Source organism: Meleagris gallopavo, chromosome 29, assembly GCF_000146605.3.
Source record: "Meleagris gallopavo isolate NT-WF06-2002-E0010 breed Aviagen turkey brand Nicholas breeding stock chromosome 29, Turkey_5.1, whole genome shotgun sequence".
NCBI classification, from domain to species: Eukaryota; Metazoa; Chordata; class Aves; order Galliformes; family Phasianidae; genus Meleagris; species Meleagris gallopavo.
Window position 1 is genome coordinate 1,297,697 of NC_015039.2, and position 27,759 is coordinate 1,325,455.

At 52.1% G+C, this 27,759-nt stretch overlaps 2 protein-coding genes across 6 annotated transcripts; both read left to right on the forward strand.

The window, feature by feature from the left end:
- Positions 1–1,872: 1,872 nt before the first annotated feature.
- On the forward strand, positions 1,873–15,546 carry ITGB3 (integrin subunit beta 3). Its single transcript, XM_010724492.3, has 14 exons — positions 1,873–1,979; positions 5,522–5,714; positions 7,387–7,639; positions 8,013–8,175; positions 8,650–8,811; positions 8,952–9,047; positions 9,252–9,341; positions 9,795–9,929; positions 10,363–10,792; positions 12,259–12,481; positions 12,650–12,750; positions 12,882–13,001; positions 13,616–13,782; positions 14,402–15,546. The coding sequence occupies exons 2-14, from the start codon at positions 5,678–5,680 to the stop codon at positions 14,468–14,470; spliced, it is 2,046 nt and encodes a 681-aa protein (XP_010722794.1). The 5' UTR covers positions 1,873–1,979; positions 5,522–5,677; the 3' UTR covers positions 14,471–15,546.
- Positions 15,547–16,396: 850 nt separating this feature from the next.
- EFCAB3 (EF-hand calcium binding domain 3) lies at positions 16,397–27,730 on the forward strand. Of its 5 annotated transcripts, none has more exons than XM_019623395.1 (21): positions 16,397–16,505; positions 16,583–16,850; positions 16,973–17,072; positions 17,205–17,392; positions 17,479–17,558; positions 17,886–17,993; positions 18,517–18,576; positions 19,850–19,948; positions 20,511–20,579; positions 20,669–20,785; positions 21,258–21,329; positions 21,969–22,061; positions 22,567–22,669; positions 22,772–22,845; positions 23,348–23,491; positions 23,854–23,925; positions 24,232–24,358; positions 24,649–24,839; positions 26,015–26,199; positions 26,287–26,406; positions 26,948–27,729. In XM_019623395.1, exons 2-21 carry the CDS (start codon positions 16,600–16,602, stop codon positions 27,212–27,214), a joined length of 2,520 nt encoding a protein of 839 aa, XP_019478940.1. In that variant the 5' UTR covers positions 16,397–16,505; positions 16,583–16,599; the 3' UTR covers positions 27,215–27,729. The 5 variants fall into 5 exon arrangements, with proteins under 5 accessions (XP_019478940.1, XP_019478942.1, XP_019478944.1 ...); XM_019623397.1 differs by having other exon boundaries at positions 20,681–20,785; positions 26,948–27,728; XM_019623396.1 differs by having other exon boundaries at positions 16,401–16,505; positions 16,589–16,850.
- The last annotated feature ends 29 nt before the right edge of the window (positions 27,731–27,759 follow it).

Here is a 27,759-nt window from a genome sequence, read left to right on the forward strand (position 1 = left end):
AAAAAAAAAAAGCCAAGACCTAAAAATGAATGGGAAAAAAAAATAAATCAGATGCACAGAGTTTATTAGCTTAGGCTGTGCTGGAATCTTGTTAACCTGCTCACAGCCAGGCAGCACTGAGGGCTGAGAGCAGGCTGTGCTCAGCCTTCAGCATCTCCTGCTCTCCTCCAGCCCATTTTTGTGCCCACAGCACCACAGCATCTTTGCTCCTTGACGCATCCCACTGTGTCCAGCCATGCAAACAAAGCTGTAGATGACAAAATAGGGATATTTCCCAAGGCAGGAGGTGAGGCTGGCCACAATCCCCTTCATGTTCACATAGTGATAAGGGCCCTGTGTTAAGCACTGCTGGCGCCTGGAGGATTTGGGCTCCTCCCAGTGGGCCAGAGCTGCATCCAGTTGTGTGTTGAGCACACCAAGAATGGCTCAAAACAGTGCTGGAGGATGGGGAAAAGCCCTGCATCCTCATAAACATACTCTGGTGATGGGGCAGAGCACCCAATTTGTGGTCCCATGTGCCAAAATCAGGCAGAAAATGGGATCCCCAGCATGGAAGGAGGCTCCTGGGCACCTCTCTTCCATCCCAACCAAGGGGTCACAGTGCTGCTGAGTGATGTTAGTGAGGCACAGGGCTCCCCTGAGTTTTGCAGTTCAGAATGCTGCTCCCAGCTTTGGGCACGCAGCCCCAAGGCTCCCACAGAGGCTTTCTCGTTGTGATAAGCTGCAGCTGGGGGTTTTGGTGTATGCTGAGAGCTCCGGGTGTGGATACAAACCCCAAAACTGAGCAAACACAAAATGCTGCAGGGCCATGTGTCTAAGCGTGGTGGCATTCTCTGTGTCCCAGCATTGTGCTCAGCTCCCTGTGCCACCATGTTCATGCAGGAATATGCATCTACACTGCACAACACTCTGAATACCAGAGGGTGCAGACAGCTGTAGCTGTGGCTCTGCCCAAAGCCCAGACCTCACCGTTCTGCTGTTTCCTCTTTGTGTTTCACAATGTATTTCCTCCCACTTTTGCAGAAAACACTGAGGCTGCAAAGGGAGGGCCCTGGGCAGGGAACAGGGGAGCATGGGAGGATTGCAGCAACTCCACACCGATACCAAGTGGTCCCAGGTCTGCAATGGGGGGCACACAGCACCTATAGGGCCCAGCTGCCCCAGGGATGCTGGGGACCACTGTGTCTCAAGAGAGAAGAAGAGCTGAAGGTGATGACTCCATGGCCATGTCCCCATCCCCTCATTGCATCAGCTTTGAAACCAGAGAGCCATGCAGTTCCCACCTCTGCCCTCCCTGCCCCAGTGGGTGCTGGTGGCTTTGGGGCCCCATTAATGGTTGTGATGTCCTCCAACTGAGGTGTGTGTCTCCCAACATCCTCAGTGCCAGTTCCACTGGTGGAACCCCGGTTTTACCCAGAGCAGTATCACAAGCAGCTGTCAGCTTCATTTTGGACAGGAACCACTTCTCTCACCTTCATTCCCAATGCTGGGGCAGGTGGGACAAGAGCTTGCTGCACCCAGAGCTCACCACAGCCCCAAAATGCCCACAGAGAGGCACCAGAGATGATGTCTCCCAGGGCTGCAGAGTCAAGGTCACAGTAAGGAGCTGGCACTGGGCTGCCAGGAGATGTCAGCAGGATGGAGCCCAGCTGGTGCTGGGCTGGGGGAGGTGGCTATTAAAGGAGTAGGGAGGGAAAAATTGAATTTGGGGGCTGGGAAGGGGATGAGGATATGCAGGTGGGATGGTGATGGTGATGGTGATGGTGATGGTGATGGTGATGGTGATGGTGATGGTGATGGTGATGGTGATGGTGATGGTGATGGTGATGGTGATGGTGATGGTGATGGTGATGGTGAGTAGGCAGTGACAGCTCTCTGTTTTGGTGTTCCAAGGGAGTAACATCTGTACTACCCGAGGGGTGACCTCCTGCAAGCAGTGCCTGGCTGTCAGCCCACTCTGTGCATGGTGCTCTGCAGAGGTGAGTGCTGGGGCTGGGCTTTGGGATGGTGTGTTGCAGCTACATCCATTTCCATCTGTTTCCACTGTGTCTGAACACAGCCCTCAGTGGCATCTGGTAGCGACTATAACAGTGTGCACCGTGGAGTTCAGTCTGAGTTCCTTCTTCGGTCTCCAAATCTGCCCCTTTTCTGGGTGGGAGCTCTGGGGAGTGCTGCTTTCTTCCATTGAGAACTCATTTTGTCTCAAACTATATGCTTAGAAAGTTGGTTCCCTTTTGGTTTGCTTCTTGAAAGCTCCTTGTGAAGTTCTGACTAAAAGGAATCTGATTCATGGAAAGGCTGGAAAGGGGATTTAGGAGAAGGAAAAATAATACTGATTAGAACTCGAGTTTGGCTTTAAATGTCTTTTAACTGTGGGATTATGGGGGATGGGAAGATGAGGTTCCTGCTTTAGGTTATGGAGTTAAAGGAGATGTAAGTGTAGAGCTGTGGCTCTGAAATCCACTGTCTGGGTGTGGGTGAGATGTGGGAAGATGTGCCACTATGCTCTCCAAAAATGCTGCCCTTAGGGTTGGTCTATCAGGGATGTAAGAGGGGAAGTTCCCAGCAATGATGCATCTGGTGAGCTGTAGATAAAGGGGACTTAAGGCTGCAGGGCTCAGTGAGGCACTGCTGTAACAATGCACTCCTTGTGCCTTGCAAGAAAGCACTAAGAAAAGACTTGTCTTTGTCTTCTCCTTCTGCAAATGTGGAATTCTCATCCACAAGTGGGGAGAAGACCAGGAACTTTATCTGAGCTGTGGGATGATCCCCCAGTTGCTGCCCACCTGCAGGTCCCAGCAGATCCCATTGCACCTCCCAGCATCTTCCCATCGCAGGCTGCACAGGATGCTCGTGCAGATGAGCCCCACTTGTCTCCTGCAAGGAGTGGCTGAATTTGTGCCGTGATAAGGACTCAATCCTCCATCTGCTCCTTCCCAGCCTGGGCTGCTGGTGTGTTAACGCTGCAGTGGGGGCTGCTATGCTTCTAGCTTTTAGTTGTGCCTTTTTTTTTTCCTTTTCCCCCAGATCAGCAAAGGTTTCCAAAAAAGGCAATATTTCAGCGCTGTTTGGGGTTGTGCTCATGGACAGACGTGACAGGCGGTGAAGAAACATCCCACTGCCAGCAGCTGGGCTGTGCAAGCTGCTCACAGCTCTGCCTCCAACATCTGGAGAGCATTGTCTTAATTTAGCAAATGAGGGCTTTTTTCTAAGGGTTTGTTTAATATCCCTGGGGTGGGGGAGGTCTCCGATCCCCCTCCCTACTTAAAGGGAGAGCAACCTTTCTTGTGCTCCTTCCTTTCCCACTCAGGGTTAACAGTTACTCCTGCTCCGTCCTGGCTTTGGACAAGAGGAGGATTTTGTTGCTGTTTCTTGTGATCACTGAGCATTGAAGTAGTAGAGGACAGCTGACTTTTCTTTATTTCTCCGGAACCCTGGACCACCCCTAGCAGCTAATGGATGTGCCCACCTACTCACTTTCCCTTTTGGGAAAAGCCAGCTGATCCTTAGAGCTCTGAAATCACTTTAGAGAGTATCGTGGCAAATTTTCCAGGGTCTCACCCACCCAAAATGTCATTTGCTCCATTCCCCTCAGAGAGCAGGGAGAGGCAGTGCTGGGCCAGGGCTTGCCTTCGAGAAACTCTGGAAGCTTTTAGTTTAATCTGCAGATGTCTGTGCTTTGGGTCCTCCCACCAGCTCTCCTGCAGAGAATCTCTCCCTGTATGTGGTTGCCTATGAGATGAAAATGGAGATGCCCTGGGGATGTGCAACATGCTGCAGTGGTGATGGTGTGGGATAGGGCTGGCTCTGACAGCACCATGCCTGGCCCTGTCCTTGCTTTTGGGGTTTAGAGGTGGAGATTGGGGGTGAACTCATGGGGTACCCAGTCCCAGAGAGAGCTTGTGCAGGTGGGGGGCTGAAACCCTGGTCAGAGAATGACAGAGTTGGTGAGAGGTTGGAAGAGGGACTTCTGGAAGTAGCTGGTCCAGCTGCCCAGAAGGGATGTGAACTGGGGAGCATCTGCCAGGGTCTGTGGGGTGGTTTGTGATGGAGGTGGGACCCCCTGCCTGCAGCATCTCCTTCATGGGGAGCCCCTACTGGTGCCACCAGGGCTGTGCTGGTGGATCTGAGCTGCCTCTGAGCCACTCCAACTGAAGTTCCTGCAAGTGCCAAGTCAACATCCTTTAGGAAAAGGAGAGGGATGTTGTTCTGGAGTGAAAGAGCTTCTGCATGGGTATCTCTCAATAGGAATTATACCACTGATCCTGGAAGGGGATGGGTATCACCAAAGTGTCCAGAGTCATAGTTTAAAAGCCTTTCTGCCCATTCTGCCTCTCAACTTCATCTCTCTAGTGCTTTCCCTGCTCAGGACAGGAACGTGTGTAATTACCGATGGGTTCTTTCCTGAGTCCAAAGCACCTGGGAAAGCTCTTGGTGGCTATGGGGAGATAGGACTCTGGAGGTCCAATGGCCTCAAGGGCTCTGTGCTCTGCAGTAGGAACCCATGGGGTGAGCTGGAGGGGTGCAAGGAGTTCATGTGGATGGACAACATGTCCTGTGCACTGCAGCGTGCTGCGTGGGGAGGAGTGGGAGGCCACCAGGGAGGAACACGCCTGCTGATGTATTTTCTGGCTATTGCTTGGGCTGAGGGAGGAGAAAAAGGCAGACAAAGGCCACTGCTGCCAGGGAGGGCCTCCTGATGCTGTTTGCACTTTTCCCCTTGTTTGCATAAAGCACACAAATCAGTTCCTGGGTTCAGCCCACCTGGCTCTGGGGGAGCCGATACCCTGGGCAGGAGCTGCGGTGATGCTGGGGGGAGCAGATCTGCTTCTCTCCCCTCCCAGGACTCTGAATGGAGAAAGCTCCGTGCTGTGGGAGGGAACTGGGAGAGCCCCACTGAGGGGAGGGCAGCAGCAGAGGAATTCTTCCCTTATTAGTCTTGATGGGAAATGTCACCCATCTCTGGGACTGCCCAGACCCCTCTGCATACCCTGCAATAAGGGCAGGAAGCTTTCTAGGAAACTCGGGGGGGTTGGAGCCCTGCTGTGACTTCACACTTTCCATTTCCTGCTTCTGACAGACCCTTGACTGCCTCTCCCACAGCCTGATAGACTTTTTGCTCCTTCTCTCCTTATTTGGGTCTCTTTCCCTCCTGCTGGGCTCCAGCAGGAAGCTGGGGAGCTGCTGATAAGCTGAACAGCTCTGAGATAGGAGCACTGGGCTCTCCTGCAGCAGAACCGAGTTTGCTCACAGCAAAATTCTGACGATTGCATTGAACACTGGGGAGAAGTTGGGTCATCTTTTCACAACGTTTAGAAAAGATAACAATAAAAAAACCCCAAAAGATGTTCAGTTGCCCGTGCTTCTGCTCTGCTTCACCCTCTTTGTGCGCACACACAATTAGAGCAATTTCCCTCTTAGCTTTGCCAAAATCCCAGTACGAGGCTCCAGCTCCTGGATCTCAGCAGGGGTTTGGCTCAGAGGAGTTGTCCATCTCTCCTGACCATGTCCTGTCTCACAGGAGCTGGCACAGTCATCCCCACGTTGCGACCTGCTCACCAACCTCCTGCAGAATGGCTGTGGGAAGGACTTCATCGAGTTCCCCAGGAGCAGTGTTACAGTCCTGGAGGAGCGGCCGCTCAGTGATAAGGGCTCAGGGGGGTCCACCACCACCCAAATGAGCCCCCAGAGGATCCAGCTGAACCTGCGGCCAGGTAAGAGTCTGTAAGATGCTGTGGGAGTAACCCAGAGAGGTCAAATGATGGATGTGCCATCACCACAGCCATCCAGATGAGGTTGTCTCACAACCGTTGAGGGCAATGCCAGACTGGGGCTGTGACAAACTCCCCAGCAGTGTCCCCAGTTGGGCAATCTGGTGGCTGATGGGTGCCATTCATTCTCTCGTCTCAATCCTGCAGGACTCCAGGAAGTAGGATGGGATGAAGCTTCAACATTTCATGGGCTATTCATGAATCTATTCAAACTTTAGCTACTGATTTCTTGGTGCCATAAAGCTGACGCCGAGCTTTCACATAAGACCTATATAAAGGGGCTTTGAAATAAATATTCACATTTTACTCCCCCTATTTGATGTCCCCTTTGGTGTCACCCATCAGGGATTTGGGGGAAGTGGAGAAAAATGGTGCCTTTGCTGTGGTTGTGCTCTTCAACACACAAAACCCAGCCCTGCTGTTATTATCCATCCGCTCATGGATGTCCTAGCAAGAGCAAATTTTGGATCTGTGAGCTCATTCAAGCCCCAGGATCAGCTGTTAGTGGCTGATAGCACATCCTTAGTGTTGGCTAAGGGGTCATCCTGAAATAAATGACAGCAGCTCTGATGTGTCCTCCCCACCCAATGTGGATGTGTAGCTGCTGAGAGGCTGTTGCTGTCTTTAGATCTAAAGGCATTTGGCATGAGATAATGTGCTGTGTTTAGGGAGAAACAGTCTTCAGCTTGAAAGTGAAGACCAAATGGTGAAGGTTATAACTAGGGCACATCCCACGAGCTCAGTCCTCATGGTTTTAGCTCAGTGAGGAAGAGCAGATGTTCTGTGGGGACAAAGTTGGGACTTCTGCCTGCACGGAGGTACAGACAGGTTGGGGTTCTTGATTTTTTGAAAGCACCTTTTCCATCCTGAAGATCAAAAATCTCAGATGTGCAGATTGAGAAGGAAACATGAAAGCAATAATTAAAGTTGATTAAAGCTTTTTTCTTGACATGAGAGGTAGTTTGAGCAGGCAGCAGCTGTGTCCCAGCTTACATTTCAAAGAAGCACTTTCGAAGATCAACAAGAAGGAAGCTTTGTCTCTTCTAAAAAGCAGAAAGAAAAGGTCAACCCTAACTGCTTCGGTGTTTTTATTTTTCAAAGTGTAGAAGTCATCGATGCTGGCCTGTTCCCCAGAAGGTTCTGTGTAAGGAGGTTTTTGTTTTGATGGGAAATGTTTCATCAAAAACCTTGGTAGCAGGAGCTGGGAGGAGCTCAGGGGAGCAGGAAGGAAGAGGAATGGAGAACCCAGGAGATTCTTGGGGGCCTCAGGTGCTCAGAGAGTCTTGAAGCAGCCACAGAGTCCCCTGGATGTCCCCATAAGTCTGTCTGCCTACATGTAGGGTGTTTCACTCCATCCACTGTGTGTTGGCTGCGCTTATCACAGAACAATCAGGGGACTCAGCTCTGAGCAGGAGAGTCTTCTCAGGCCTTAATAGTGGGAGGCCTGGAGAACAGGAGCTGTGGGGCACTTTGCCTTCTTACGTACAAGCACCCTGCCCTGAGTTATTTACTCCTTTGAGTGCCCAGCTGTGGTATTCTCCTCCCAACAGCTTTAGGCCATCTCCTGGGGCTTCTGGGGGACAATCTCTTACTCCTCTGCCCTGTCCCATTACAGATGACTCCCAGACATTCCGTGTCCAAGTGCGCCAAGTAGAAGACTATCCCGTGGACATCTACTACCTAATGGACCTGTCCAACTCCATGAAGGATGATCTGAGGAACATCCAGAACCTGGGTACCAAGCTGGCCAGCGAGATGCGCAAGCTCACCAGCAACCTTCGCATCGGCTTTGGGGCCTTTGTGGACAAGCCCATTTCCCCCTACATGTACATCTCTCCTCCAGAAGCCATCAGGAACCCTTGTTATGAGTAAGTCTCAGGCTAAGGGAGGTCTGTAAGGATGGGGCAGCATTGAACTGTGTTTGCACACCCATGGAAATGGATTTCAGCAGGGTGTTTGGTTTCGGGACCAAACAACATTTTTGTTGAGGATCTAAGAAAATTTCTCCTAAAAAACTCCCAGCAGGACAGAGGCTAGGAGATGACCTGAGTCCAGCTTCGCTATAACGTGGCAGATATTTACAAGGTCCTTCACCAACTGTGCCCTCAGGCTCCCAGTGTAGTCAGTTGGATCCCTCCGTCACATCCAGATGAGAATCACAGGATGTGAAATGGCTGCAGGGTGGAGATGGGAGCTGGAAGCACCTATGAGGCTCGTGCCCTGATAACTTTTTTCCCACAGGATCGGGGAAAAGTGCTTGCCCATGTTTGGATACAAACATGTCCTGTCGCTCACAGACGAGGTGATGCGCTTCAACGAGGAGGTGAAGAAGCAGAGCGTCTCAAGGAACAGGGATGCACCTGAGGGTGGCTTCGATGCCATCATCCAGGCCACCGTGTGTGATGTAAGGGTTAACGAGGCCTGGCTGGGGCTGGAGAGGGTCACCAGGCTCAGCCTAGGGCTTGGCACAGAGTACCTGCTGTACCAGGACAGAGCCATAGGCAGCTAGCCTGAGATCTAGACAGGGTGAACATTCAAGGGGATTTCTAGGTCCTCAGCCAAGAAGAGGGAAGAGCAGAGCCTTTATGGGGTCCTGGGAGGTGAGAGGAGCAGAACAGGTGCTCTGGGGACTGGCATGTTGATCCCATGTCAGCCTTGCAGTAACCACCCAGAAGAACATCATCTTTGCCTGCACCTTGATTTTGCTGGAGATGGAGATACGTCCCTCAATTGTTAGCCACCATGATAACCACTCTAGCAAATCAAAGCTTGTCTTTCACCTTCCCAAGCTATGACCAGAGGTGGCAGCGAGGGCAGCAACGAGGTGCTGATGTAGGGCACTCACTGCTGCACCACTAGAAACTGCCTTTGGCTGCAGGAGAAAATTGGCTGGAGGAACGACGCGTCCCACCTGCTTGTCTTCACCACGGATGCCAAGACGCACATCGCACTGGATGGCAGGCTGGCTGGCATCGTGCAGCCCAACGATGCCCGGTGCCACATTGACAAGGATAACTTCTACTCAGCCTCTACCACACTGGTAAATCCCAACGCAAGTGTGTGGTTGGGGGGCCCAAATCTCCTGTTGGTGATGAGAGGGGTGGTCCATCTGTGCTTGGAGAGCTTGATGGAGTGGCTGGGAGTGCACGTTCACAGGGTAAGGTCTCTTTCTTTCTCCAGGACTATCCCTCTCTGGGCCTAATGACCGAGAAGCTCTCACAGAAGAACATCAATTTGATCTTTGCTGTGACGGATACAGTTGTTGGTCTCTACCAGGTAATGGCTGCCATGCAGAAACCTGCATGGGGGGCTGCTGGGGTCCTGAGAAGGACACTGCAGCTGGCCACAGATGACTGGGCACAGCCTGGTTGTCCTCCATTCTCAGAGCACCCTGGGAAGCTTGCATGTGCATGGGAATGGGTTGACCCAACTGTGTTCACCTGTCATGAGCAGACCATCTTTCTTATGCTGTTTCTCCAGAACTACAGTGAGCTGATCCCAGGCACAACTGTGGGCACCTTGTCCAGAGATTCCAGCAATGTCCTGCAGCTCATCGTGGATGCCTATGGGGTGAGTGTGCAGTGCCACCACATCCCAATCCCATGGGCAGCAAGATGTAGGGGCTTCATCTTAAAAGTGCAATCACCCTCACAGGGCACGGACCTTGCCCCAAGTTACTCAAAGGAGAGCTCTGCACCGTGACAATCCCAAAGAAGCTCTCTTTCTCCCCACATAACCACTACAAGCAGCCCATATGCTCCTAGCATCTCCCTAAGCCTTTGGGCTAACTGTGAGCATTTGCCTCCACCCATGTTCTTGGGGACTGTGGGGATGGGAGATCACCCCTGTCCCTTCCCATCCTCTAAAGCATTCCCAGTGGGAAATGGCACGGGATAGCTCTGGGAAGTCTTGGAGCACTTGGCTCCTTTCTTGCATGCATAGGAACATCACTGTGGTGAGGAGGCTGCTGTGGGTGAGCCTCTGTCCAGCTGTCTTCTGCATCATTCCTCTCTGCTCTTCCAGAAAATCCGCTCCAAAGTGGAGCTGGAGGTGCGTGACCTTCCTGAAGAGCTGTCCCTGTCCTTCAATGCCACCTGCCTCAACAACGAGGTTATCACTGGGCTCAAGTCCTGCATGGGGCTCAAGATTGGGGACACGGTGAGGCTCCTGTCTGGGGAGTGCTTTGCTCTCTACATAGTGGTGCAGAGAGCTCACCTGATGCTGCACCTGCACTGTCCGCTCCTCTCCCACTTCCTGGGGGCACAAGTTCTTCAGGGGAAACTGTGATCTCTGCTTAGTGAAGAGAGGGTCCAGCTGGGTGAGAGCAAGGAGGAAAAATGCTTATATGAGTCCAGTGGATGCAGAATCTGTGGTCTTTCTGGACACTTATGGACTGATTTTTGCCTAGATACTGTAGTAGGTAAGTGTCCCGCTCAATGCCAGGACAGCTTTGAGAAGCCATAAGGAACTTAGTTCCATTTCTGAGCTGGCTGAGCTTGGGCATGGAGTAGGCTGCAGTGGGAACCCCAACACTGCAACTGTTGGCACCCAATGGGGGTACAAACACCTGGACACACCTTTCTGCCCCCAGGTGAGCTTCAGCATCGAGGCCAAGGTGCGAGGCTGCCCACAGGAGCGTCAGAAATCCTTCACCATCAAACCCGTGGGCTTCAAGGACAGCCTGACCGTGGTGGTGAACTTCGACTGCAACTGTTCCTGCGAGAGCCAGGCCGAGGCCAACAGCTCCTTCTGCAGCAAAGGCAATGGCAGCCTGGAGTGCGGGGTGTGCCGCTGCAACCCGGGGCGTCTGGGCTCACACTGCGAGTGCTCAGAGGAGGAGTACAACCCCTCACAGCAGGACAACTGCAGCCCGCAGCCAGGACAGCCCCTCTGCAGCCAGCGTGGTGAATGCATTTGTGGGCAGTGCGTGTGCCACAGCAGTGACTTTGGCAAGGTGACGGGCAAGTACTGCGAGTGCGATGACTTCTCCTGCGTCCGCTTCAAGGGTCAGATGTGCTCAGGTGAGCGTTGTGTTCAGGGGCGTGGGTTGTGCTGGTGAGGTGTTTTTGCTGCCCAGCGGCATGAAGAAGAGAAATGCTAGATTTTTGGGGGCTTGTCACATATGTTGTTCCCGTTGTTAGCTTTCTTAGCCCTGAATCAGCTCTGGGTGCGAAGCAGTGACTCCTGTTTTGGCAGCCTGTGAACCAAAGCCTTGGCAAGGGGCTGGGCTCAGAAGGATACAAGCAGACTTTATCTTTGGAGCCCCACCAGGGTGGCTGGGGGGCACCAAGGGAAGCGGCTTTGCAGTGCCAGCCCCTGCTTGAATCCCACCAGCCCTTCTGGGTCAGGGGTGTTCCTCTGCAGGAAAAATCACCAGGGTGTTAAGGGAGAGGGTGGGGAGAAGCACTGGGATGTGACATTCCTCCTGCTGCCACCCATGGCGCAGCATATTTGCACAGCATTACCCATATCAAGCACAGAGGGCAAAAGGATGCTGATCGAGATGGGCGAGCTGTTAATTAACCCTATCTGTTGTTTCCCAGTTCTGTGCCCAAACCCTTCACTCATTTGGGCCAACCCTGGCTGTGAGCCCAGGGCTGGAGAGGAAATGAGAGGATGGGGGGGGGGGGTGGAGGAAAGGTGGCCAAGCCCTCCCCGGAGGCACTACCCACAAATCCCATTTTTGGCAGCCAATGCCCTGTCTGACCCCACTGCCATCAGTCACATCACATTTCGCCATATCTCCCCAGCCTTCCCCCACATTTCCATGCACTGTCACACAGCTCAGCACTATTTTCCTGTGATTCAGTTCCTCATTAGCAGGGTTACACATTTATTTCTCATGCCAGTGCCCCTGAGGCCATGTGAATGGATGGTGCCCAGCCCTCCCCAGCTGAGAGCAGAGTGAGCTGAGAGCACTCTGTGTTCAGGATGGGTCGGCGCGTGCCGGCTCTGTGGCATTTCCACCTCTTGCTGTGTCTGGTGCTGGAGTCAAAAATCGAACCGCAATCCAAATAGCTGAGGGCTCTGGCAGAGTTTGAGGACGTCGGTCTGTCTGTCTGTCTGACCGAGCCAGGCAAGCATGCAGAGCTGGCTGGGCTTTTCTCAGCAGTCAGTTTCCCATGTATAGTGGAGGGCTGGGAAATGACAGCAGGGGTTGACCAGATGTCCTGACTGAATCCCTAAAGCTTGGGTAACTCAGATAGAGCTGATTGAGCATCTCCAGCTACTGCCACAGGAGCTGAGACAGCTCAGCATGAGATTTGGCTTTTTTCTCTCAAGAGGAGCACTGGGGACACAGCAAACAGCAAAGTGATGGCAACAGCAGTGTCCCACCCTAAGGATGGTGGAATGAAGATGTTCTGGGCGGTTGCTCCACTTTCCTTCACCATGCACCAAGTGCAGGAGCATCCCGTGGGGGTGATCCCCCAGCAGGGATCTATAGGGATCCATTTGAGGGTCCTGATGTCCTCCTGGCTGTCCCCAGGGCACGGAAAGTGCAGTTGTGGGGACTGCCTGTGTGACTCAGACTGGACTGGTGACTACTGCAACTGCACCACACGCACCGACACGTGCATGTCCAGCAACGGGCTGGTGTGCAGCGGCCACGGCACCTGCATCTGTGGCAAGTGTGACTGCACCCAGCCTGGCTCCTACGGGAACACCTGCGAGAAGTGTCCCACGTGCCCAGATGCCTGCACCATCAAAAAGTGAGTTGGGTTGGAAAGCTGGGATGGTTCCATCAGGCCTTGTGCCTGCAGCGTGGTCACCACCCCCCACCCCGCTCCTTTGGGTTGGGGTTACAGAGAGCAAAGGGTAAGAGGGTGCCCTGCCTTGAGGATGTTTGCAGCTCTCAGTACTTCTTCCCTCTTCTTCAGGGAATGCGTGGAGTGCAAGAAGTATGAGCGGGGCACGCTGGTGGAGCAGCAGTCCTGTGGCCGTGTGTGCCGTGATGAGATTGAGACGGTGCAGGAGCTGGGTAAGAGCTGGGATGGAGCACAGTGCACAAGTTTCTGCCTAAAGCATGGGTATTTGAGGCTGTGTGCACCCTCCATGTGTGCCCCCCAGCACGAGGGTTCTGACAGCTACTCACCTCCCCCCCCTCCCCAGGTGACAGGGGCAAGGATGCTGTGAACTGCACCTATAAGGATGAGAACGACTGCGTGGTGCGCTTCCAGTACTACGAGGACTCCAGTGGCAAATCTGTCCTCTATGTCATAGAGGAGCCAGGTAGGGCCTGGCTGGGGCTCTAATTGCAACTCACTGTGGGGGGTCTGCACTAACCTGGGGGTTTTGTACCTCCCAGCCAGGCTCTGGCATGAGTAACAGTGCTGCTTTGTTCCCAGCTCTGTGCACCCGGGCTGTGATTGCCTGCCTCTGTCTCACATTTCCCCACACTGCTAGGTTGTTTCACCCCCCTGCTGAGCTGCCAAGGACGAGCTCAGTCCTCCCATCCCAGTTCTGACTCCAGGGGTCTCATTTTCTTGAGACAGAGCCAGCTCCAGTCAGCCATTCAGGAGTAATGCTGTGATTGCACCCATGGTTGGGGATATGGCACTCCTTGCATGGAGCAAAGCTTTCAGCATTTTTGGAGGCTGCTTTCAGCCTGTGAAGGGGGCTGTGAGACTGCAGAGCCTTCAAACCAAAAGGTTCTGAAAGGAACCCCAGGTCTAATTGCAACAACCCATCCCCTCCACAGCCCCAGCACAGCAGGTATAGGCAGCGTGTGGGGGGAACTGTTGAATGCTCAAAGTTAGAGGTTCTAAAATGATGGAGAATCGAGCATTCGAGAGACCAGAGGAGCCCCCTGTAGACCACAAAACCGTGCCCTTCTATCCCACCAGAGTGCCCGAAGGGGCCAGACATCCTGGTGGTGCTGCTCTCAGTGACGGGTGCCATCCTGCTCATCGGCCTGGCTGCCCTGCTCATCTGGAAACTCCTCATCACCATCCACGACCGCCGGGAGTTCGCCCGCTTCGAGGAGGAGAAGGCCAGGGCCAAGTGGGACACGGTAAGGGTCAGAGGGATGGGTGCATGAGGACATCAGTTCTTCATCCTCTGAGCTGAGTGAATCCAGATCCCAGTTCTCCCAGCATAAGAGCCCAGTCTGTGATCCCCTTCTGCCCATGGTCCTTGTGGAACAGCTCATCGCTGAAGCGTGGCATGGTGGCACAGCAGGACCTGAAGTGGCACCAGCAGTCTGGACACCTGTTGTTCCCAGGGACTGGGCACAGGACACAGGAAATGTCCCAGCTGCTTTTCCCAGTGTATCTCGAGTGCTTTCCTCCAGCATGAGTCTCTTACTCACTACCCATACCAGTGTTCCACCTCATGAGCAGATGGAACATTGCTGCCACGGGATGCTGGAAGGGCTGAGGCACCCACAGTATGAGGGAGGGGGCTGGAATGTATCAGTGTGTCCCTCCCCAGAGGGAAGGGATGGGGGTTTCTTGCTGGGGCTCTTGCTGCCTTTCCTCCACAACAGCTTTCTCCTGTTCTCCCCATAAAGCCTCATGCAGCACATTATTCCTCCAAAGCTCTGCCCACTGCATCCAACGGTGCCTCAATTTCCCCAAATGCAGCAACCACCAATGCCAAGCACAAAGTGATGTTGTTTGCTTCTTTTCCAGGGCAACAACCCATTATACAAAGAGGCAACCTCAACCTTCACCAACATCACATACCGTGGGAACATGTAGGATGCTGCACCTGGCGCTGGCTGTGGGATCAGCCCAGGACAGTGGGATCTCCTGGAGTCCAGTTTACAGAAGAGCTTGTGTGTGTGTGTCTGCGTGTAATTCAGCAACCCCTTGGCTGTCTCTGGCCCTGCTGTCCGTCACCTCACTGTACTGCAGGGATGTGCTTCCACAGCAAACCTCTCGTCCTTACCTCGGTGGGCCAGCGGCCCCTCCATACACTGAACGTGGTGACATGGGACAATTCTGCCTTGGAGAGACTGTGAACTGCGAGGTGCTCATTTGGCCAAGGGGATTTGGGTAGAGCCCAAGGCTGTGAGCTGTGTTCTCCGGCATGGCCTGTGCTGGAGAAAGCACAATGAACAGCTGCAGCCCCCGTGTTGCCTTGCGGGCTGAAGACACTTGAGCAAACCGGACCACCCCCACTTTTCTGACATTGCTGTGGTCCGGGACAGTGCAAAGCAGTGTCTGAGTTCTGTGTGACCTCCTCCTTCCCTCTATGTGCCACCAGCAGCCACTTTCATGTAGCACCAGCTGTGCTGGTCCCAGCGTCTCCCACCACCGTCCCCCTTCACAAAGCACATGGATGTGTTGTATCCCTTGAGCCTGGCTCTCTGGGGAGCAACCTCCCAGCCTTTCTCTGTGCTGTTTGAACTATGTCATGGTACTGTGCTTGGTTTTCTGTGTGGCTCAGGGTCCAGAAGAGCTGGTAGGAGTCAGGTTGTATCCTGCTGCCTTCAGCTGTGCCTCTCCCATGGTTTTGTCCGCTGTGGAAAAAAATATCCTGGTGACAGAGCTGGGTCAGTTGTTGCTGTGCCTGCCCCATGCAGGTCCTGGTGGCTCTGTTCCCCTTCGTTCTACCAAAAAGCAATGGAGATCCCGTGCCCCATGCCCACCTCTAGTGCCCAAGACTGTTCTGCAGGTGGTGGCTGAGTCCCCTGCCTGTCCCCAGCAGTGGGAATTGGCAACATAAGGGATGGTGCTGAGTGGCATCTGGGGCTGAGCCCTTGGGTGGGCAGAGATTTGCTGCCCCTGTGGGCACTTCCCAGGGCACCAAATAAAAAACCTCAAACACTCAATGGTGTCAGCATCCAGTGCTTGCCCAAGCCAGCAGGCTCAGCCTGGGGAAAGCGGGTGGATGGGTGGATGGCTCTCTCCCTCTCTCCAGGAGACTTTTTGGGTCACAGGGCAGCCCCAAGCCCACTGCAGCCTGCAGTTCTGGCAGTTTCCACTCTTTGCTGCAAGGCAAATAATGCCCATACTTCTGCAGGTCTCTGAAAGTCCTTCAGTGTGCTGGAAAAGCCCCCGAAGGAGGGAAGCTGGGCTGACTTCTGCAGGATCACCGTGGGGGGCAGCTGGGGTGAAGTTCTGTAAGCTGGGAGGGGAGTGCTGACTGGGCACCCACTCATCATTACTTCGCAAAGGGCTGCAGGGACACCTGGTGGCACCTTCCAAAGTAGCACTTTATGAGTACACGAGATGCTGAAAAACACACTGTTTGAAGAGTGCACAGTTGGACTTGTGAGGATGCTGGGGCTGAGTCCTGTAGGGTCATGTCCCAGCTGGGGCAGAAGAGTGGGTTTGGTTCTGACAGCCCCCGTTTGCCATGTGGGATATGAGATGCCCACACTGCACACAGTGGGGTCAAGGGGAGGCTCTGGAGCAGCACTCAATGTCCCCAGCTGTGCTGGGTGGGGGTCAGGGCTGGGTCTTTCCATCCAAGAGTGGCTGCATGGGGGCCTGATCCCACTGGATGCTATGGGTATAGTGCAGAGCTCAGCAAGGAGCAGCTGGAGGAATGGATGTGCACCTGTACTCAGGCCCTGAACATTGTCCCCATCCCTGTGCCACTCTGTCTAATGAAGTTTTATGGTCCCCATTGGAACCCAGTGCTTGCTGGCACAATGGAGCTGAGCCAGAGAATGTCCAAGGCACTCTGTGACATCAGGCAGAATGGTGGCACCAGGCAGTGAGCTTAGTGACAGGTGCAGCTGCCTGGGTATGCCTCAGGCTACCAGGATAATTAATTGACCAGTGGGTAAGTCAGTGGCGGGGTCACTAGAAAGGGGTGACCTGGATGCCAGCAGAGCCCTGAAGTGCCTCTGTTCACACCAGTGTCAGCCAAGGAGGGGATGGAGTCCCACAAGCCACTGAAGTCTGACAGCCTTGTAGCCAATGAGGAGCAGCAGCCACCACAGCATGGCTTGGAAGAAGCTGCCAGCTCCAGAGATGTGATGGCCCTCAAGAAGTCCTCCACACCAAGCAGGACCTCTGTGTCCAGTAGAGCCTCCAAATCCAGCAGGACCTCTGTGTCCAGCAGGATTTCTGTATCCAGCAGAACTTCCACATCCAGCAGGACCTCCATAGCTAGCAGGACCTCCAAGTAAGTGAAGGGATGGATGGAGCCTGTGCCTGTCCATGTTTTAGGGTTCCTTCACGCTCCCTGCTCACCCTCAAGCTGCAGGATGGGCTGGGGAGGGTGACAGAATGATGCCCATCTGGCAGGAGGTCTATCCAGCAGTGCGTGATCCTGATGGCTGAGACGTACCCGCCCAGGCAGGAGGTGCGCAGGACAGGCATGCCAAAAGTGGATAAAGCAATTCAGGTGAGGCTGGGCAAACCACAATCCCAGGGGTGCATCTGGGCCAAGGGCTTGGCCTTGGGATGGTTCTGGCAGCTGCTGAGGCCTCCTGTTCCTTTCTCTGGGGTTTGATGGTATGGCTGTTCCCCACTTCAGACCCCCCGGTCCTTTGATGCATCACTCAACAAACGGCGCACTCGGCTCAAGAAGAAAATTAAAAGCAAAGATGTGAGCAACAACCAGGATCAGCTGCAAGCCTCAAGGGACAGCAGTGCCATGGAGATCTTTCCCCAAGCAGAGGGGCACAGGACTCCCAGCCCCCCCGAGGTCACACCCCAGCACAGGTAATACGGCCTAGCTCTGCCCCTTGGGTGACCCAGGATCCCAAGGCTCAGGGACAGGAGCTCAACATGGGCATCTCCTTTTGTAGGAGGAGCAAAGTCTCATCCAACACATGCGTGAATGCTGATGAGGAAGGATGGGAGGACCAGGCTGTGCTGGAGGTGGAAGGTAACCCCTGGTTTTCCCCACTCAGTTCAGCCAGATGCCAGGGAAGTGGTAGAGCCACTGTCCTGGAGGCATCCAAGGAATGTGTGGATGTGGCACTTAGGGACATGGTTAATGGGCATGGTGGTGATGGGTTGACTGTAGGACTTGATGATCTTAGAGGTCTTTTCCAACTTATTGATTCTGTGATTTTATAACCGTGTTGGTTTCAGTGTGCCCCTCTGAAATGAATCCAACATTGTTTAGAAACAAGACAGTCAGGGACTGTTTCAAATGGAAGAAATTAATGCTGGTGTTCATCCACCCTCACTTCTCCTTCACCCACTGCAGGGTATGAGGCTGATGTTCACAGCCCAGGCACCGCCATGGGGGACAGCCAGGGAATCTGCCCTGCAGAGGAGGAGATGCAGAAGGGGCTGGAACACACTCAGGCTCACGGTGAGCATGGAGGCACTGCCTTAACCCAGACACATACGTGCATCAGCCTTGCCTTCCCTCTCTGATGTGTTTTAGGACACATGGAACACATGGTATCTCCCAGAGGTGAAGCTCTGAGCCCCTCAGCCTCCATGCTGGCTGCAGACTCAGGCAGGCTGTCCCACGTCATCTCCATCTCGATCACAGTTTCAAAATCTTCAGCTTTAAATTAACAGTAGAAATTAGATACATATTTGTAATGCTAATATTTGTCATTTGCCTCCAGAAGGTGGGTACGGTCTGTACCCAGGCAATTCTGGCAGCACTTAGCACAGAGCCTGGTGTTGTCCCGTGGGTGTAACGAAAATGTGACCATGTTACTCTGTAGCCACATCCACCAGCACCCACTTCTCCTTTGGCCCCAAGTTCCAGTAACCATGAGATGCTCCTCAGTTGCTGCTCCAGGCTGCAGCCCTCTGTTGTATCACCTGCAGGAAGGTGTTTTCATGAATCCTCCAGCCCCAAACTTCTCTTTCCCTTCCAGAAGGCAGAGAGGTGAAACCAAGCCCACTTCTGGAGGCTGACGGAAGCTTTCACAAGGAAGGTACACAGCAGAGAGCAGCCACCACCCACCCTGTGTGCCACAGCCAGGATCCCACAGAGGGGTACAGTGGGCCAAGCCCCTGTAATGCAGAAAATCTCAATTTCTCATTGAGCTGTGGCATGAGACAAGACCATGTTTAACTAATCTCCCTGCTCTTTAATGCCAAAGAGCACGGCTGCTGGCAAGATAGAGCCCAGCACCGTGAGGACCAGCTGTTGTGACCCCAAAAACAGGGCCATGTGGCTGTGCTGGGTGCTCTGCAGGAGCGTGAGCAGCCAGAGGTGTTCCTGGAGAAGGAGTGGGGCTGGAGGTTGCTCACGGTTCCCCAGGAGAAGCCATTTGCTAAGTGATAACAACTCCAACCCGCTGAACCTGCACATTTGGGCTGTGTGGAGGCTGTTGGTGTTGGACACCACTAGATGGGGATCTCTGTACACACTCAGGCAGACGCTTCCCACTTCTTAACGCTCATCACTGCGGCAAGCAGTAGTGTGTTGCCTTTTAATAAACCTAAAAATGAGTGAAACTCCTTCTGATGCAGCTAGTCCAAGGTGTATCCTGTCCCATTCACAACCCAGAAGTGTGTTTTCCAGGTCTAGGAAACTTTCTGAAATGAAAAACATTTCCCTGTTGGTTGCAAGAAAGCAGGTTGATGTAGGAGGGCTGAAGTCTCACCCAGCCCCTATGGAAATGCATTTACTGGACGTTGATCACAAGCAGGCACTGGGGGGTGTGTCGGCACTTTGGGGAGTTCAGGATTTGGATTGTTTTCCAGGCAGAAAGCTTCAGAATTGGAGATAAAGAGGAGAAAGGAATTGACTTTTATAGTCAGCATACTGACATTTCCCAAGGCACAAAGTAATAGAACAGTGCAGCTTGGAAGGCACCTTGGGAAGTCTCCAGTGCCACCTCCTGCTCCAAGCTGGGTCAGCTGTGAGATCAGACCAGGCTGCTCTGGGATTTATCCTTTATAGTATCTCTAGGACTGTAATGAGTCAGGCTAGAAATGAAAATGCTGTGCTCTGGGGAAGCCTGGATCTCCAACCTAGATGATTAGCTAGCCAAAAATTTGGAAATCGGTTTTGGGGCAAGATGCTGTAAAATCACCAAACCCTTAGTGGATTTGAATGTTCTCAGTGTAGTCAACTTCCTTTTTTGTAGAAAATCTTAAAGCTGCAGCCAAGAAGCCTCCCTGAAAGCTCTTGTCTGTCTGTCAGTACTTTCTCAGGAGTATTTCCCCTTTAGCCATGCTCCATCTCCTCCTATGCCCCAGGGGATGCAGCCAGCAGTCAGGACCCCAACTCCAGTGTGGGCACTGGTGAGGTCATCTCAGCCAGAGAGGAGCTGCAGCAGATCATCAGACACACTGCAGGTGGGAACTGGTATCCTTCCTTGTTTTCTGCTTCTGCACAGCCCTGCAGCCAGAAAACCAGACACTCAGGGAGGCTGCTGGGTGCCTGCAGATGGCCATGGTATAGGATATGCCTTGCACGCAGCAGGGGTGAAATTCTCCACTCTTCCCTTTAATCTTGTGTTAAATTTTTGCTTTGCATTATTTGGCACGAGTGGCTCTGTGTGTCCTGGCATGACACAGACACCATTCCTCAGTGTATCAAAGGAAATGGGGTTTTGTGTCTAGAGAGCGTTACGTACAGCATAGTGCACGGAGGGAATCATTGGGTGATGAATGGCCATGGAGAGGGAATTTAATCTTTCTTGGCCTCAGCATCTCACCCTGCCTGGAGGGGAGGGAGTTTCATTGCATTATTGTGGCTAAGGTCCTTTAGATCCTCAGATGGAAAGGGTAGGTGAAAGGCAAAGGAGTCTCTATTATTATTATTAATAATAATAATAATAACCTTTATTTTTTTGCCAAGTCTCTCTCCGCTGGCTGCCAGCATGGAGAGGAGGTTTCTAACACTTTCTTGTTACAGAGGACACAGACTTCAGGCATAGTCAGGGCTCTGACCCTGCAGAGGAGCTGGATCCTGCTGCTGTGAATGGTGAGGGTCTCTGCCTTTCCTTCACTGCCACTGTCATTGCTCAGACATCCCCATAGAGCCAGTCACTGCTCCATTTAAACATTGCCCAGCATCTCTTGTAGGAGATGAGGAAAACATTCGAGACCTTGATTTCACCCTGGACCCCACAGCCAGCAAGGTTCACCTGAGCAGCCAGGAGATGCATGAAGCCTTGAGACACATGGAAGGTAAGGGCGAGCTTTTGATGTCCTTTTCCTTTGCAGGAAGCCTAAAAATCTCTAGAAACCAACAGCTGACTTTATAGCATTCTGCATACGTTCACTGGTGCTTATCAAGCAATGAGGATGTGATGTTAATGCAAGACATACGAGACAGTTGATTCTATTACAATAATACACTGAGTTCCTAATCTTGTGAAATACACATGGAGAAAAGTCTCTGTTAGAGAAGGATGTGATTGCTCCTCTACCACTCCCATCCTGCTGCCCTTTTCCCAGTGCTTAGGACTCTATCATGCCTTCATTTAGAAGCAACAAATCTCCAACCAACATTTTAGGAAAGCCCCTGGCTCATGCAGCAGCCGCCAGTGGTCCAGCACCTGGTCCTCCCTGATGTTCTGATGCCCATAATTTCCACCAATTTATTCTTGTTGTTATTATAGCTGTCTGTTATTTCCACTGAAAGCTCTCCTCTCCCCAGGTGCTGTGAACAGGAATCTGAGTAAATCCATGAAGGCGGTGAGGAAGGTCCAGCAAACACCCATGGGAGAAGGTGAGCAAGATCCCCATAAACAAAATCTGCTGCCACATAACAACAAACAGGATCAGACAAGAGTCCTTCAAAAGAAAACTCCGTGGCCGCATGTTTTAATGAACTGCAAATCTGCTGGTAACGAACCTGTGCAGGGAGAGGCAGACAGACCAGCAGCTGCAGTGCATTTCCAATGGCATGTTGCTGCCCACAGCAAAGTCAGTGTTGTAGCTCCTGAGCCACAAAGGTGGGAAAGCACAGATGTAGAGTGGGCTGCAAAGATTTACCTGACACTCTGGCCTCTGTTCCCCTTCTTGCTGCAACTCTCCTGCACTGCACAGGCCTGGTTAGTCTGTGAGCCAGCTCATATGCTCTGCTTCCCCCTCCTGGCAGTGATGGCAGGGCTTTTCTCCTCCCTGCGAGCAGGCAAGATTAATTTCACTAATGTGCTGAAAAGATTTTAAATTCTCTTGAGGACAGAGCTGGAGGAAGGCAAATGATATTAATAACATGGTTCTTATTTAACTCATCTCCCTCCATGCTCTGGGTGTGCACGGAAGGCAGCGGCACCTTCCTAATATGATTAAGATGGTGTTAAAAATATCCATGCTTAAAAGGAAAACAGTGCTCAAGGAGGCTTTTTTTGGTTTGTTTTCATAGAGGACAAGGATGATGTCAGTAGTGAGGGTTCCATCCTGGCTGCCCTGAGCGTCCACTCAGCCCTGGAGGAGCTGAAAGAGGCACAAGTGGATGGTCAGTGAATCATAGAAATATTGATGACAGTTCCCCTCTGTGACTTGTCAGCCTTTGGCTACCACGAGGCACGATGTACAAGAGGCAGAGAAAGGAAAAACAGACAAAATAGCTTCTACAGTTGTGGGGAGGCATCAAGTTGTCTCACACAGTGGCTGCTCTGAAGGGAAAGGCAAGGGGATGTCGGGGGAATAAGTCGTGCTCTGTATCCACTGTGGTGGGATAGGAAGTCAAAGACTTAAGTGTCAAGAAGAAAGAATTCAGGTTTCCCATAGAGAAGGTGCTGCAGCAGGGGACAGGGGATGCTGGGAGACATAGGATTTCCTTTGCTGGGTGTTCTGCTGCCCATGGCCAGAAGGACACAGTGAGTTAGTGCTGCTGTAGCACAAAACAGGGAGAAGTGTCATCCGGGGTCCTTCCAGCTCTCCTTGGGATGTTGAAGATGTGAATGCTGGTGAGAGGGAAGCCCATGAAACTCTGTTTATTTGTGTCTTTCCACATCCAGAGAAAGTTGCTCTTGCTCTTGGCCATGTTCCCCAAACCCGTGTAGCAACAGAGCTTCCACCAAAGAAGAAGGTGTTAAATCCCCTCAAAATAGATACAGCCAGGTGAGCATGAAGGTGGAAACAGGGAATATGCTGTTGCTTGTTATACAATTGTGCTTCAGCTGCCACTCTGTCCGTCTCCCTTTATCATTCTGTGCATGGCAGTGAACTCCCAGAGATCCCTCAGACAAGTGTTGAGAGTGAAGCAGTGAAGAACATGACAAAGAAACAGCAGAAAGGTAATGTTACCTCATTATGTGCTCCCCCCAGGAGACATGTTGCCAGCACCAGCGGGAGTGGTTGGACCTTTAGATGGGTCCTGCAGCACTGCATGATCTTCCCCACACAATAACCACACTGTGGGGTGCACAAAGGAAGGGACAATCCTGTGTCCCACGGATGTGGGAGCCCAGCAGCTGTGGGTTGATGCAGAAAACCATCAGTACACTTTCTGGAAGAGGGACAGCTGAATCTCAAGAGAGCAGAGCTGGAACTAAACCAAGCACCTCACCCAGCCCCACACGTTAAATACCACCTTACCCTTCCTCTCCCCAGATTCCCCAGCTCTCCTACACTGTCAGCAGCCATTTAGAGGCAGATGCATTGGCACTAGCAGCAAGGAACAACCTGCTCAAATCCCTGTTGATTATAGTTCATTGTATTGTTCAAAGAACATAAGACAGGTAGAGCCTCCCCCCCCAACCCTGTTTAACCTGCTGTCCTCTCCCTGCCTGCCTTCAGCATTCTTCGATGCTTTCAACTTCTTCCCCAAAGACCTGGATGGCAATATTAACCTTCAGAACCTGGAGGTGCTTGCTAAGCAGCTGGGAATTAGCTTTGATGGGCAAGAGGCACAAAAGAAGCTGGTGTGTGCGGATGCTGATGGTGAGTGCATCAGACCATGCATGGACTGTATGTGCACGTAAAGTGGCCCCTCTCCCTGTGCCTTTCCATCCCTGGGCATTGCTGTACTGAAATGTACTTTAAGGCAAAGGCTGTGCTGGAGTTGTTGCGTTTTAGCACTCACTAGTGACTCTATCCTTTATGAATGTGTGTTGCACTGCTGTTACAGACCCCCTCATGCATGCTCCACAACCCAGTTACATGTGAAAGCTTTAAGAGCTTTTACTCCTGCCCTTAGTTTTTAGTAAGCAAATCTTTCTGCAGTGCCAGCTCTGAGCTGCTCACCCTAACTTTTCATTCTAGCAAAAATCTGCTTTGCTAACAGAGATGCCACTTGTTTGCAGGAGACAAAGCAATGAATTTCTCTGACTTTCTGACCTTCATTACTGACAAGAATTGTTTTATCCAGACAGTATGTAAGTAAGAAATACCCTACCTACATACATGTTGCTTCCCTCCAGCAAAACTCTTACTTATCCAGAGATACCTGAATTACCTCATTCTAATTGGTACTGAACAAGAAATCAGCACTGTGACCAGCTTTACAGCTAATGAAAAGCCACAAGAACTCATCCTCCCTGCTGGACATCCAACCAGCACTTGGCAGAAAATGGGGATGGATCCCCCCTGGACAGATCTTGCTGGGGTCTGCTGGGTTCTCCACTCCCCCTGAAGGTAAGGCAAGGCTCAGCTGTGGCTCTGACTGCTCTCCTCCTCTCCAGTCCCTGACAAAAACGACTCGGGCAACTTCGATCATGTCGATGCCAGAGGAATCCTCCTCCTCAAAGTTTTGCTGAAGCTAGTGGAGTTGGAAGCTCTGCCCCAGAGAACTCTATTTCAGATTTCCAGGTGAGCTTCCTTAGTGTTGTAAGTCAGAGAAGGAAGTTCCCCCTTTCACTGTGATATTTACATGCTATCTAATTAGATAAACAGATAACAGGGGCCCAAGACTACATTTCCTGAAATGTTCCATGTCTAGTTGGACGTCCAAAAGCACCTGCATAGCTTTGGTACCTACCTTACAAAGGTGTTGTTATAAATACCACGTGTACCCATTTAAATATCTTTCCAGGCATGTCAGTTTGCAGCATCCTTGGGCCGTGTTTCACTGGTCAACGGTGCCCCCTTTTGTCTTCTAGTTACTACCAGCAGAAGTTTAGGGACTGCACTAGTGAGAAAGCCTGGACATATGCTGATTTCTTCATGAGTCACGAAAAGAACAAGAAAAACAGGAAAGTTCTGGTTTATCCTTTATCTTCCTATCTAAGTGCTGCCCGCATCTCAATGATGAAGGAAAGAGAGGCAACAGCTTATTTGGAACAACTCAAAGGTAAGGCTTGCATGCTGTCCTTCAGCCCTATTCAGTCCTATATTAGCAAAAGTTTCATAGAATCATTAAGATTGGAAAAGACCTCTAAGATCACCAAGTCCAGCTGTCGATTCATCCCCACTATGCCCACTAACCATGTCCCTCAGTGTCACATCTCCACGATTCTTGAACACCTCCATATAGGTATTTTTTGTTACCTAGGAGAGGAAGCAGACTCCCACCTCACTGCATCCCTCTTTCTGGTAGTTGCAAACTGATAAGGCTCTCTCCTGAGCTCCCCTTCTCCAGGCTCAACAATCCTAGTTCCCTCAGCTGCTCCCTGTAAGATTTGTGCTGACACACCTCACAGCTCCATTGCCCTTCTCTGCACACACTCCAGGGCCTCAATGTCTTTCTTGTATCGAGGGGCCCAGAACCGAACACAGCACTGAGGTGTGGCCTCACCAGAGCTGATTACGGAAGAACAATCATCTCCTGCTCTGCTGGCTGTGCTATTGCTGATACAAGCCAGAATGCTGTTGGCCTTCTTGGCCACCAGGACACACTGCTGGCTCGTGTACAGCCAGCTGTGAACTAATGCCTCAAAATCTTTCCTCCATCCAGCTTTACAGCCATTGAGCCCCAAGCCTATAGCACTGCATGGCGTTGTCATGACCAAAGTGCAGGACCTGGCACTTGGTGTCTTTGAGGCTCATCCCACTGGCCTCAGCCCAGAGATCCAGCCTGCCCACATCCCTCTGTAGGGCCTTCCTACCCTCAACACTTCCTCCCAACTTGATGTTATCTGAAAGCTTACTGAGGGTGCACTCAATCCCCTCATCTGGATCGTCAATAAATTTATTAACAAGGCTGGCACCAAGGCTCTATGTTTCCTAAAACCTAGGCAGTAATTTCTAAAAGGATCACAGAAAACTGAGCTGGAGCAAACCTTAGGAGTCCATCCATCCAGTAGCACTCACAGGGAAAGATGCAAAATCAAACACTTGGAGTTCTGCTCTAGAGTCTCCTAGGGAGAAAGGAATTGTCCCCCAGAGGTATCTGGTGGTTGACTAGATTCGTGTTTCAGAAGTGTGAGGAATCTGGGACCTACCTAGCCCTACCCTGGTCAGAGGAGCAAAACCAAGAGGCAGCTGGCTGTGGCTACACTATCAGTGACTCTTGTTCTTATTTTCCAGAACACGTGTCCAATTCAGAGAGCCCCTATGCTCAGGTACCTGTCTTCCCACTGATTTCTAAACAAGATGCAAAGACATTGGTGAAGCCAAAAAAAGACATGCAAAAGCAGACAAGGCAGAGAAAGAAAGAGCTGGTATCTTCAAAGGAGATCCATTTCAGCATTAAGAAAAAACAGGTTCAGGAGGTGAGAGACATGGGCGGTGCTTCAGCTATATGCAATAGTAGCAAAGGAAGCCTGAGAAGCCTTAAAACCTATGTTTTATTTGATCAGGCTGTAGCCAAGGCTTCTGGTCAGAGCAGCAAGAAGAAATGCTCCCCTGCCATCAACTCAGAGAGCCCAAACAAACGGCGTCACCCACCAACAGCCAGCAAGGGCAAGGCACAAGCACATGTGAGTGTGAAGTCCAGCTCCATGCTCTGCACTCACTCACTTCACATTTCCTCACCCTTCTCTGCTGTGGCACTCAGTTACACCCTGCTAGCAAAGATCCGGAAATAGCAAGTAGAAATATGGAATGATACTTGGTAGCAACACTTACATAGAGTAGCAAGGAGGCGGGGACTGCAGATAGTATATAACTCAGAGCAGAGGTGTTACCTTGGTAATGTGAGTAAAGCAGTTATTCCAGAATTGGACTCGTGTAACCTATATACTTATAGACTGGCAAACACTTTAACCAGACATGGGTAATAACAAGCAATTTTGTCCTAAGTGCAAGGAAAAATGAAACCAGAGGTATAGTAATAGCTTGGTTTATTACAGTTAATCATCAGTGTGAATTAGTTATAACCTGCCTCCACTGCATTCTGGCATGGCACTGAGGTGCTTTCTAGCCTTGTATGCACATCTGTGCTATATGCCTGCAGTGGGGGCTGAGCTGCATGGTTCCTGCATTGGATTCTGCCCTCTAAATTCCTCTCCCCTCCATCAGGAGGCACAGGTGGCCCAACGCTACAGGCGCAACCTGGCCCTCCGCAAGCAGGCCAGCCTGCTCAAGCTGTGGCAGAAGATCGACGGGGCTCAGATCGGCCGGCAGACGGGCAGCAAGCGCTTCCACTACATTTTCTCCACGTACTCCTGGTCCTGGAACGCATGCAGAGAGCTGGTGACAGCCGAGGAGCTGCAGGCACAGGACTGCCGGTATCGCCGCTTCCCGCTGGCCACCAGGCAGCCACCGTGGAAGAAGTGGCTGTTTTAGGGCACTGGCAGAGGCAGGTGGATGCTGGATGGGGGCTGTTTTGGATCGGACCTGCTGTCACCCTTCCTCCTGGCGTTCAAAATGTGAAATAAAAGCTGGGAAAGGTGGGATTATTGTTGTTATCCTGTCCAGCACAGGGAGGTAGTTGGCCAAGGGAGGGGACTGCATTGTTCTGTGGTACAGCACCGGGCACTGGTTGTACACTTCACTTTAAGGACTCTTAGGGAGTCCGGAGGAAGGCTACAGAGACACGAAGGGGCTGAGCTCCGTGACAGCGACAGAGCCCGAAGGAACGGCACGGAGATGTCAGGAGAGGGGAGCGGCTGGGGGTGAGGGAGGGCTCAGTCCCAGAGGGCGCGGCCCCGACCCGCTGGAGCTCAGGGAGTGATGGGACACCGCTCTCAGCCACTGGGTTCGGGTAGTCGGACACCGATCCTCGCGGGTGCCGCTCTGTGTAGAATCTGAGATTCCACAGCACTGAGGGAACCGCCACGGCTCAGCCCTCCCCGGCTTCCCGCCGCTGCCGCCCCACGTGACACCCCCTT

Bases quoted from the DNA above. Each gene is read 5' to 3' on its own strand.
- EFCAB3 (XM_019623395.1), top strand. From the start codon at position 16,600: ATGGAGTCCCACAAGCCACTGAAGTCTGACAGCCTTGTAGCCAATGAG. The intron at 16,851-16,972 runs GTAAGTGAAGGG...CCCATCTGGCAG, and splicing joins ATAGCTAGCAGGACCTCCAA to GAGGTCTATCCAGCAGTGCG. The intron at 22,846-23,347 runs GTAATGTTACCT...GCCTGCCTTCAG, and splicing joins GACAAAGAAACAGCAGAAAG to CATTCTTCGATGCTTTCAAC.
- ITGB3 (XM_010724492.3), top strand. From the start codon at position 5,678: ATGAGCCCCCAGAGGATCCAGCTGAACCTGCGGCCAG. The intron at 9,048-9,251 runs GTAATGGCTGCC...CTGTTTCTCCAG, and splicing joins CAGTTGTTGGTCTCTACCAG to AACTACAGTGAGCTGATCCC. The intron at 9,342-9,794 runs GTGAGTGTGCAG...CTGCTCTTCCAG, and splicing joins TCATCGTGGATGCCTATGGG to AAAATCCGCTCCAAAGTGGA.